The sequence below is a fragment of the Pristiophorus japonicus genome, chromosome 6 (genome assembly GCF_044704955.1).
Source record: "Pristiophorus japonicus isolate sPriJap1 chromosome 6, sPriJap1.hap1, whole genome shotgun sequence".
Taxonomy (NCBI): Eukaryota; Metazoa; Chordata; class Chondrichthyes; family Pristiophoridae; genus Pristiophorus; species Pristiophorus japonicus.
Window position 1 is genome coordinate 77,857,244 of NC_091982.1, and position 12,085 is coordinate 77,869,328.

The following is a 12,085-nucleotide window of genomic DNA, read 5'->3' on the forward strand; positions in this document are numbered from 1 at the left end:
TTATTTCAAATGGAACCAGGTCTTACCTGACCCAGAATAGCTGATATCAGGGAACTTTTTCCACTTCCCACACTACCACAGATTCCCACCAGTTTACCCTAGAAATTAAAAGGGGAACAAAAGTTACAATGAGGATATAATTCAGGGGGAAAAAATTGATTTTAGCCAGTTTGAGGCGGTAACATTGTCTGGACGGAAAGTTTAGCGCCGGACGATATTTAGCGCTGGCAATAGCGATATTGAGTTTTAGTGCCCTAAGAGTGAAGTGGAGCGCTAATGGAAGCGTTCCACACTTCTCTTAAGGCGCTAAACTGGAATCGTGGGGTGCTATCGCGGGAGCGCTACGGAAGTTCTGACGTTACAATACCAGCATCATAGCACTCAAAGAGAAGGTTAGCTGGAGCATCTGAAAATTTAGAAAAAATTGCAAGGGAGCTAATTTGAACATCAGAAAGAGCAAAGAAAGTGAAATCCATGGAAATAAAGTGCAATGACATCTTACGTTCCCTTTCAGGGAGCTTCTCTGACAGCTGTGAACGCTTGCTTTTTCTGGCACGATTAGTGCCAGACGGTAAGGCACTAATCACTGTCATTGAAGTTGGCTTCCAGGGTGCTACCGGGTCGTTGTACACTGGCTAAGTATTAGCGACGCTGCCAAAGACAGTTGCCGAGCAGTGCTAATGTCGCTGCACCCGGGTGATAACCCGTTATCGCTCCGGTAGCACCCCTCGCGAGTTTTAATTGGTGCCGCTAGTCAATTCAATTTTTAGCCCCATGACTTTTAAGATGCAAGGAGGAACACATAATGTAGATGCAAGAAGACTGGCTGGATAGCTGCTCGAGGATCAAGGCTATCCACTGCAGTTATGGCTAGTGCAGACCATCAGCAACATTAAACAAAGGACCAATCTAGGGAGAGTTCTTCATTCAGAGGGTTATGAATCTTTGGAATTCTCTACCCCAAAGGGCTATGGATGCTGAATCATTGAGTATATTCAAGGCTGTGATAGATTTTTGGACTCGAGGGGAATCAAGGGATATGGAGATCGGCGGGGAGGTGCGGCGGGGAGGTTTCAGCAACAGCGGAGTTGAGGTCGAAGTTCAGCCATGATCGTATTGAATGGCGGATATGGTTCGGCGGCCCTATGGCCTACTCCTAATTCTTGTGCTGTTGAGTTCTGATGTGATAGTACAGCGCAGCAAAAAAGGTCCAAAATGATTGTTGCCTGCTGCATGCATTATAACACCTTTTCCCTACAAAGGGATCTTGGCATGGAGGAGGGTGAGGAGATAGGTAGTGTCAACCAGTGGCAGAAGATGGCCTCAACCAAGAAAAGGAAAACATAGTTGCACAACCAGTCACTCAGTGAATGTCTGAAAGTAGGCTCTAATAGTTGATATATTTACATATGCACAGCAGGTATCTTCACATGTGTCCCATATCCTGGACAATCCCTTCACATAATGGATGATATAGTGGCCTTGAAAAAGGTTCACAGAAGAGCTACAAGAATGATTCCTAGCTTAAAGAACCATAGTTATTCAGATAGGTTTAAAGGGCTGGGTCTAACTTTAGAGCAGCGTAGACTTAGAGGTAACCTAATAAGAGGTAGAGAAAATAATGAAAGGGCTGGATTGTGTGCCTATTGATATATAATGTGGATAAATGTTGGTTATCCACTTTGGTGGCAAAAACAGGAAGGCAGATTATTATCTGAATGGTGACAGATTAGTAAAAGTGGAGGTGCAACGAGACCTGGGTGTCATGGTACATCAGTCACTGAAGGTAGGCATGCAGATACAGCAGGCAGTAAAGAAAGCAAATGGCATGCTGGTCTTCATAGCAAGAGGATTTGAGAAAAGAGCAGGGAGGTCTTACTGCAGTTGTACAGGACCTTGGTGAGACCACACCTTGAGTATTGTGTGCAGTTTTGGTCTCCTAATATGAGGAAGGACGTGCTTGCTATTGAGGGAGTGTAGCGAAGGTTCACCAGACTAATTCCTGGGATGGCAAGACTGACATATGAAGAAAGACTGGATCGGCTAGGCTTATACTCACTGGAATTTAGAAGAATGAGAGGGGGTCTCAGAGAAACATAGAAAATTATGAAAGGATTGGACAGGTTAGATGCAGGAAGAATGTTCCCGATCTTGGGGAAGTCCAGAACCAGGGGTCACAGTCTAAGGATAAGGGGTAAGCCATATAGGACCGAGATGAGGAGAAACTTTTTCATCCAGAGAGTGGTGAACCTGTGGAAATCTCTACCACAGAAAGTTGTTGAGGCCAATTCGTTGGATATATTCAAGAGGGAGTTAGATGTGGCCCTTACAGCTAAAGGGATCAGGGGGTATGGAGAGAAGGCAGGAGTGGAGTACTGAAGTTGCATGATCAGCCATGATCATATTGAATGGCGGTGCAGGCTCGAAGGGTCGAATGGCTTGCTCCTGCACCTATTTTCTATGTTTCTATTTTTCAATAAGAACAAAAAAGTCACTGCAATTCAGGCTAACTACACACTCCCACCAATGATAGACCTTTCCCCTCAATCACCATTGATCCTTTGAAAATGACCGATTAATTGACCTTTCTCATTCATAAATTGTTTATCAACCATGTACTTAAAAAAAATCTTCATGACATAAACAGCAGATTCTACTTCACAACATTGATTTTAGATCATATATCAAGGAAAGAATCCATTATCTGTTCTGTGACAAAAATTCAGTATTCTTGCCTTGTTTTGGCTTGGTGATTGTCCTTTAAAATCCAGTCAGCTGCAGTTAATTTCCATATCCGCAGCCTAAATTGATACAAATGTTTTAAGGTTTGCCAGCGATCCGAGTTCAAATCTTGGTGAAACCTGTTTTCTGTCAATCCCTCCGTTTACCATGTACCAAAATAGTTGTAACCTTTCTTCAAGGTGATAGGGTTCAGAGAGGAACCAGGCTACACAATTCAAACATTGGTTCAATTATGTATTTGAGTGTCAGTTCTTTTTGAATTGCCAGTTATTTAAATCCATAAGTAAATTGAATTGTTCACATCAGAGAGAATTGGTTTGGAACCTTCAACAGTTAGGCTAGACCAATGTACCTCCAACAGTGGTAAGAAGTGGTGGTAACGAGAGAAACAAATAATCTATGTGTTGGGTTCATTTAAAAGAAAACTGATTCAGTATAGAAATTGCAACTATTTGTCAGTTTTCTTTCAAAGAGCCAGATAGTATAGCTTCTGCAGTACATATGTTATTATTACAAATTTGGGTTGGCTATAGATACCTTCTCATGTTTAGTGATGTTAATCGATCCCGTAATTAGATCCCATATCCGTTATATGCTGAAGTTGGCTTACACCGTTCAATATCTATTTATATAATAGCAGCGCCCAAGGGATGTAACAATGTATCCGCCTTGATATATAAACTGGATATCATATCTATGCATATAGTATCATAGAATAAAATCACATAAATTTACGGCACAGAAGGAGGCCATTTTGGCCCATCGTGTCTGCGTCGGCTGACCAAGAGTTATCCAGCCTAATTCCACTTTTCATCTCTTGGTCCATAGCCTTGTAGGTTATGGCACTTTAAGTGCACATCCAATTATTTTTTAAATGTAGTAAGGGTTTCAGGCAGTGAGTTCCAGACCCCTACTACCCTCTGTGTGAAGAAATTTCCCCTCATATCTCCTCTAAACCTCCCCCCAATTACTTTAAATCTATGTCCCCTGGTTGTTGACCCCTCTGCCAAGGGAAACAGATCCTTCCTATCCACTCTATCCAGGCCCCTCATAATTTTATACACCTCAATCAGATCTTTCTTCAGCCTCCTCTGTTCCCAAAACAACAGACCCAGCATCTCCAATCTTTCCTCATAGACAAAATTCTCTACTCCAGGCAACATTCTTGTAAATCTCCTCTGCACGCTTTCCAGTGCAATCACATCTTTCTTGTAATGTGGTGACCAGAACTGCACACAGTACTCCAGCTGTGCCAAACCAGTGTTTTATACAGTTCAAGCATAACCTCCCTGCTCTTGTATTCCATGCCTCGAGTAATAAAGGCAAGTATTCCATAGGCCTTCTTAAAGACCTTATCGACCTGGCCTGCTACCTTCAGAGATCCAAGGTCCGTGTGTTCCTCTACACTTTTCAGCATCATACCATGTAATGTGTATTCCCTTGCCTTGTTAGACCTCCCCAAATGCATTACCTCACATTTTTATCCAGGTTGAATTCCATTTGCCACTGTTCCGCCCACCTGATCAGTACATTGATATCTGCCTGCAATCCGCAGCTTTCTTCTTCATTATCAACCACACAACCTATTTTTGTGTCATCTGCAAACTTCTTAATCATACCCCCAACATTCAAGTCCAAGTAATTGGTATACACTACAAAAAGCAAGGGACCCAGCATTGAGCCCTGCAGAATACAGCCTTCCAGTCACAAAAACATCCATTGCTTACCCTTTGCTTCCTGCCTCTGTGCCATTTTTTGGATCAACTTGCCACTTTGCCCTGGATCCCATGGGCTTTTACTTTTATGACCAGTCTGCCATGTGGGACCTTATTAAAAGCTTTGATGTCCCCAGTTATGATTGGACTCATTTAATTTAAGCAGTATAATTAGTTTTATCAGAATACAAAATAATCAACACACTACACTTTCCCATAATAGTGGGTTGTCTTGCTGGATTAAACAAAATGTGCTGGATTTTCGGCTTTTAGAGTTTCCGGACGCAATTCGTGGCGGAGCACAAAATTTAGCGTTGGCATAATGTTAGCGCCAGAGCGAGGAACTTTCACCAAATGAAAGCTCCCGAGGAGCGCGAGCATTAAGTATGGCGTTGCACCACAGACTTTGTGAGCCGGAGCCGAAAGTTCTGGCATTGACACAATCTGACGTTTTGTGCATGCGCTTTTTTCCCCCGCGCTTCCACCTTCTGGTTTCTGTTTCCGTTCCTGTCGCAAATGCTAATGCAGGGCACGGCCACTTCCTGTGCACATGCACATCCGGAGCAGTTCAACCATTTCTGAAGAGATGATGGAGGAGCAGGAGGGAAGACAGCGTGCCAAGCGTTTCAGCCAGGAGGCAAATGATATTTTAATGGGGACAGTGGATCGGAGATCGCAGAATTTGCATCTTCGGGGTGGTTCAAGACCACTGCCCGCTATCTTTAAAAGGATTTGGAGGGAGATAGCAGAGGAAATCTCTGCCTGGGGCACAGTGGCCAGGACTGGCACACAGTGCCGAAAGAAGTTTAACAATCTGACAAGGATCGTCAGAGTGAGGACAATTTTAATTCATGCACTCCTTCATTACTTCAATTATAAATCTGGCACACTATTTGTTCTCATGCTGTTGGTGCCTATCAACACTCTGTGGGTTGCCTCCTACAATGCATGACACATAGATAGGCTTTGTTCGGCACCCTATTTGCCATGAATGATCTTTACACATTATTAAGATCGCTTTTTGAAAGATCTCATAAGATGGCTCGCCACTTCGATGTCCTCCTGATGAACCAAGTGCAACATTTAAGGTCATTAAACAGAGGACTCTAGTACATTCAGACAGTATGGCATAAGTGCTTTGGTGGCTACGTGTGCAACAGCAGATGGATCCACTTGTAATCATTCCCTTTTTCATCTTTTCAGGCAAAGGAATCGCCGGGAGCAGCTGCGGACGGACAGCGGTCTGTCTCAGACCCTGCCACTGATCGACGTCAAGGAGAACATGGCAGGTCTCATCGACGTCATAGGTCTGACAGTTGCTGAGCCCCCTTTCAAAACCGAGGGTAAGTAAATGGATTGCGCAACTCAAAACACTACCTTGAGAGATATAATGGAGTAATAGAGTAACGACGGTCCTTCAAATGAGCCTGTGCTCTGCGACCTTCCTCATTTCACCTTGCCCCCTCCCCTGCTGCTAACCACTCATCTGTTGCTTTCTACGTCCAGATGACCAGCCATAGGTGCTGCATCCCTCAAGGGACCCCTCCACGTTAGGCCATCATCTAGAGGAGGAGGAGGAGCAGGAAGATAAGGACATGGATGAGTCACCTCCAGCCCAGCATTCGAGGCCCCCTGCTCTACCATCAGGACTCAGCTCCTCTGGGGATGATGTTCCGTTTTCAGGGTTTGAGGATTGGGAGGCTCCTGGGCCCAGTGACATGCAGCAACGCAGTGCTGGAGTGAAATCCCGCAGGCCAGCTCTCCGGAGGGTGAGTCTGCAAAGTCGGACTGCTGACAGACAGGCAGACAAGGAACTGGACATGGTGGAAATGTCCAGGGATAGCATCCAAATCAGCCGTCAGCTCCTTGATGTTTTGGGATGGATTCCCGCGAACACCGATAGTCTTAAAGCGACCATTACAGAAGTAGGATCGCAGATTGTCGCTGCGAGCTGTTATACCAGCGAGGCCATCAATGCCCACACTCAGAGGCTGGTGGCCTGCAGCAGTGACAATGGAATCCCGGAGCGTGCAGTGCATGCCCTTGACCATGTTGCAGACTTGGGCGCATCACAGACATAAGCTCTGCTTCAGCTTGGGCAGGTGATGCAGTCAATGCCTGCCTCCATACTCTCTGCATTCCCCACTGTCACACGGGGGAGTGACGGTCCCGAAGCAGGCCAGCAAGGTGTTTTACATCATGCTCCAGTTGCTTAGGCCAACCCCGTCGGCGACAGAGTGGCTCCAGGGATATGGGAGGTGGTGTCATTCCTCCAGATAACAGCATTCCATCTCCCCCCCCCACTCACTCGCCAACAAAGCATCATCGACAGTTGTCATCCAAACCATCTGTGACTGGCAACGCCGAGGAAGAGGCTAGTCAGTCGGCAGCTGAGCTTTCCACGCCATCAACTGTTCCAATTTGTCCCCAGACACCATATCCATTGTCTCTCCCCCCCGAAGACAGCAGCGCTCTGGCAGCAGCCCAGGTGCCAATTTTAAGTATCACACTGCAGGTTGCAGCTTATTATTTGCTTAAAGTATCACACTGCAGGATGCAGATTGTTGTGTATTGATCGCAGTGCATGATTCAGATTGTTAGTTTGTATATTGATCACAATGAAGGATGCAGATGAATATTTATTTTATTTATGACAATACAGGATGCAATATTACAATGTTGAATAAATCTTTGCTTCACCTTAACCATTCCTGTCCAGTGTCTCATTTGCAGAATAAGAGGGGGAATAGTCAACATGGTGGGATAGTGGCCAGGCAATGCGCAAACATGCCATTGAGTCTTCAAGCAAAGCGTTCAATTATGAGCTGCCGACGTAAGGCTTTGGCAATGGTCAAATCTCTATGCTGCCTCCCTGTGGTGGTGGTGGCATGGGTTCTGTTATGTATGTACATGCTGTTTGTAGCCACCAGATGGTGTCATTGTTGGAGGCCACTGAGCAGCATGCACGTGGTGCTGCTCTGGTATAAAAGGCCAGCCATTTTTGTGAGTCAGGCATTTTGGGCCTAAACAAAGCACCTTGCTTATTTAAACAGTACTCAGTTTGAACCTTTATTGCATACATAACATTTGGCGACGAGAATACAAGAACCTTTGTTTGCAAAATGAGCACGATTTAATTTTTAGAGCGATTTGTGAAGGGAGAAGATTGGGCAGACTTTGTGAGCCATTTGAACCAGTACTTCGTGGCCAACAAAATGAAGGGGGTCAACGATGCAGATCGGTGCCGGGCCATGTTCCTCACTGTGTGCGGTTCAAAGATCTACAGTCTGATAAAGAATCTACTCATGCCTAGTGATCCAACAGAGAAAACGTACAAGGAGTTGTGTACATTCGTACGGGAGCACCTCAAGCCAGATGACGGCATCATCATTTCAAGATACAGGTTTTATACACCTGTTCGATCGGAGGACCAGAGCGTGGTGGAATTCGTTGCCGACCTGAGACGTCTAGCGGGACTGTGCAAGTTCGGGACGGTGTTGGCAGACATGTTGCGGGACTTCTTTGTTATCGGTATCAACCACGAGGTGATCCTGCGCAAACTTCTGGCAGTGGAGGAGTTGGATTTAAAAAGGGACATCCAGATCGCTCAATCATGTATGACGACAGACAGGAGTTTAAAGGTGAAGAACCGAACCTCGGCAAGTACTGTAAATGTGATTGATTCGGCGTTCGGCAGAGTGGCACATGGCAGGGCCTATCCGGCTGCGTTCGCAAAGCCTGTGGCTGCCCAAAGTCCGCCAGAGGTAATGTACCCGATTTCTCCATGTTGGCATTGTGGGGGAAATCATCGGCATCAACAGTGCCAATTTAAGCAATATAATTGCAAAGGCTGTCTGAGAGTGGGGCATCTCCAGCGCAAGTGTCCGCAGGTGAGCAAGTGAGCTGCGACACACCACGTGGAGGATGAGAGTCAGACTAGCGCGGATCCGGTTATGCAATCAGAGATGCCAGAGGAGGAAGTGTATGGACTGTACTCTTTCATAACCAAGGGTAAACCAATTTTGATTAATGTGAAGTTTAACAGGATATCGGTATTGATGGAACTGGACACAGGAGCGAGTCAATCGATCATGAATGAGAGGGCATTTAATAAGCTGTGGGATACTAAGACTGTGAGGCCCAGGCTGAGCCCTGTTAACGCCAAGCTGCACACGTACACCAAAGAACTGATAAAGGTGATTGGCAGTGCATAAATTAATGTGTCCTATAATGGTGCAGTTCACGAGTTACCGCTGTGGATTGTTCCAGGCAATGGCCCAACGCTGCTCGGCAGGAGCTGGTTGGAGAAAATCAGATGCGACTGGAACGACATAAAGGCGTTGTTGTCGGAGGAAGATACATGTGCCCAAGTATTGAGCAAGTTCCCCTCGCTGTTCGAACCAGGTATCGGCAACTTCACGGGAGCCAAGGTGCAAATCCTCGTAGACTCAGATGCAAGACCCGTCCATCATAAAGCTCGGGCAGTGCCTTATAGCCGTATATGATGGGGAGAAGGTCCTAATTGAACTGGGCAGACTCCAGCGTGAAGGGATCATATCAACGGTCGAATTTAATGACTGGGCCAGCCCCATTGTTCCTGTGCTGAAAAGTGATGGCACAGTCAGAATCTGTGGTGACTACAAGGCTACAATTAACAGGGTTTTGAAACAAGATCAATACCCGTTATCAAAGGTTGATGACTTGTTTGCGACGCTAGCCAGAGGGAAGTCGTTCACAAAACTGGAGTTGATGTCGGCCTATATGATGCAGGAGTTGGTCAAGATGTTGAAGAGACTTACATGCATTAACACGCACAAAGGACTGTTTATTTACCACAGGTGCCCGATTGGAATTCGCTTGGCTGCAGCAATATGGAAAGTCTACTGAAGTCCGTTGCCAGAACCGATGTGTTCCAAGATGACATGCTGATCACCGGTCGTGACTCCAAGGAACATCTGAACCACCTGGAAGAGGTTCTATTGCGTTTGGACAGAGTGGGACTCAGACTTAAAAGCTCGAAGTGCATCTTCATGGCACCGGAGGTCGAATTCCTCGGGAGGAAAATCGCCACTGATGGCATCAGACTACTGACATGAAAACCAAAGCCATCAAGAATGTACCCAAGCCGTAAAACGTGACGGAGCTGCGTTCGTTCCTGGGTCTACTCAATTACTTTGGTAACTTCCTACCTAAATTGAGCACCTTACTTGAACCACTGCACATGCTATTGAGAAAAGGCAACAACTGGGTGTGGGGCGCATTGCAAGACAGAGGTTTCGAGAAACCCACCAATCTGTTTTGCTCAAACAAGCTGCTGGTACATTATGACCCATGTAAACGTTTAGTTTTGGCCTGTGACGCATCGCCATATGGAATTGGTTGCGTGTTACAACAAGCCAATGAGTCGGGGAAACTTCAACCTGTCGCATATGCATCCAAATGTTTGTCTAAAGCAGAAAGAGCCTACAGTTTGGTAGAAAAAGAAGCTTTAGCATGTATGTATGGTGTTAAGGTTACTGCACAAGATAAAAGTTCACTGGGTTGGGGGTAATGTATTAGCATGGATAGAGGATTGGCTAACTAACAGAGAATCAGGATAAATGGTTCATTCTCTGGTTGGAACCCAGTTACTAGCGGGGTGCCGCAGGGATCAGTGCTGCAACCCCAACTATTTACAATCTATATTAACGACTTGGAAGAAGGGATTGAGTGCAACATAGCCAAGTTTGCTGACGATACAAAGATGGGAGGAAAAGTAAATATGAGGAGGACACAAAAAATCTGCAAAAGAATGTAGACAGGCTAAGTGAGTGGGCAAAAATTTGGCAGATGGAGTATAATGTTGGAAAGTGTGAGGTCATGCACTTTGGCAGAAAAAAATCAAACAGCAGGTTATTATTTAAATGGAGAAAGATTGCATAATGTCGCAGTACAGCAGGTACTTGTGAATGAAACACAAAAGGATCATATGCAGGTACAGCAAGTGATCAGGAAGGCCCATGGTATCTTGGCCTTTATTGCAAAGGGGATGGAGTATAAAAGCAGGGAAGTCTTACTACAGCTATATAAGGTATTGGTGAGGCCACACCTGGAATACTGCGTGCAGTTTTGGTTTCCATATTTACGAAAGGATATATTTGCTTTGGAGGCAGTTCAGAGAAGGTTCACTAGGTTGATTCCAGGGATGAGAGGGTTGACTTATGAGGAAAGGTTGAGTAGGTTGGGCCTCTACTCATTGGAATTCAGAAGAATGAGAGGTGATCTTATCGAAACGTATAAGATTATGAGGGCGCTTGACAAGGTGGATGCAGAGAATGTTGCCACTGATGGGGGAGACTAGAACTAGAGGGCACAATCTTAGAATAAGGGGCCACCCATTTAAAACAGAGATGAGAAGAAATTTCTTCTCTCAGAGGGTTGTAAATCTGTGGAATTCGCTGCCTCAGGAAGCTGTGGAAACTTGAATAAATTTAAGACAGAAATAGATAGTTTCTTAAACGATAAGGGGATGATGGGTTATGGGTTGTGGGCAGGGAAGTGGAGCTGAGTCCTTGATCAGATCAGCCATGATCTTATTGAATGGTGGAGCAGGCTCAAGGGGCCGTATGGCGTACTCCTGTTCCTATTTCTTATCTTCTTATGTTAAAAAGATGCATCAATACCTGTTCGGTCTGAGGTTCGAATTAGAGACTGATCACAAGCCGCTCATTTCGTTGTTTTCCGAGAGCAAATGTATCAATACCAACGCTTCATCCCGCATCCAAAGGTGGGCACTGACATTATCTGCCTATGATTATGTCATTCGCCACAGACTTGGCACAGAGAATTGTGCCGATGCATTGAGCCGGTTGCCGTTGCCCACACCGGAGGTGGAAACGCCACAACCGGCAGATTTAATGTTAATCATGGGTGCTTTTGAGAGTGAAGGTACCCCTGTCACTGCTCAACAAGTTAAGACCTGGACCAGCCAGGACCCGATATTATTGGTGGTAAAGGGTTGCATCCTCAAAGGGGATTGGTCTGCCATACCTAAGCAAATGTGCGAGGAGGCCAAACCGTAAATTCGTTGCAAGGACGAACTGTCTATTCAAGCAGATTGCATATTGTGGGGCAATCGTGTTGTAATGCTTAAGAAAGGGAGAGAGAAGTTTGTGCGTGAGTTACACAGCACACATCCTGTATAGTGATGATGAAGGACATCATGTATGCCAGGTCCCATGTATGGTGGCCAGGAATTGACTCTGAGCTGGAAGCATGCATGCATCAGTGCAACACCTGCATGCAGCTCCGCAAAGCACCAGCGGAATCGCCGCTAAGTCTGTGGTCATGGCCATCCAAACCTTGGTCCAGGATCCATGTAGATTTTGCACGTCCCTTCCTGGGCAAGATGTTTTTAGTGGTGGTGGATGCTTATTCGAAGTGGATAGAATGCATAATCATGTCATCCAGTACATCCACGGCAACCATAGAGAATCTCAATGTCATATTCACGACACATGGTCTGCCTGACATATTGGTGAGCAACAATGGGTCGTGCTTCACCAGTCAGGATTTTCAGGAGTTTGTAAAAGTTAACAGCATAAAACATATGGATAGCACCATTCAAGCCTGCACCCAACGGGCAAGCA

At 45.6% G+C, this 12,085-nt stretch overlaps 1 protein-coding gene across 3 annotated transcripts in view; it reads right to left on the reverse strand.

The window, feature by feature from the left end:
- LOC139265700 (ATP-binding cassette sub-family C member 5-like) overlaps positions 1 to 12,085 on the reverse strand; it is a 315,900-nt gene that overhangs the window by 131,604 nt on the left and 172,211 nt on the right. For all 3 annotated transcript variants that reach the window (XR_011593604.1, XR_011593603.1, XM_070882951.1), the window contains exon 12: positions 27 to 98. Coding sequence is in view for 1 of the 3 variants with exons in the window: in XM_070882951.1 (XP_070739052.1) it covers positions 27 to 98 (72 nt within the window). In the remaining 2 variants the exon portion in view is untranslated. The remainder of the gene's footprint in view (positions 1 to 26; positions 99 to 12,085) is intronic.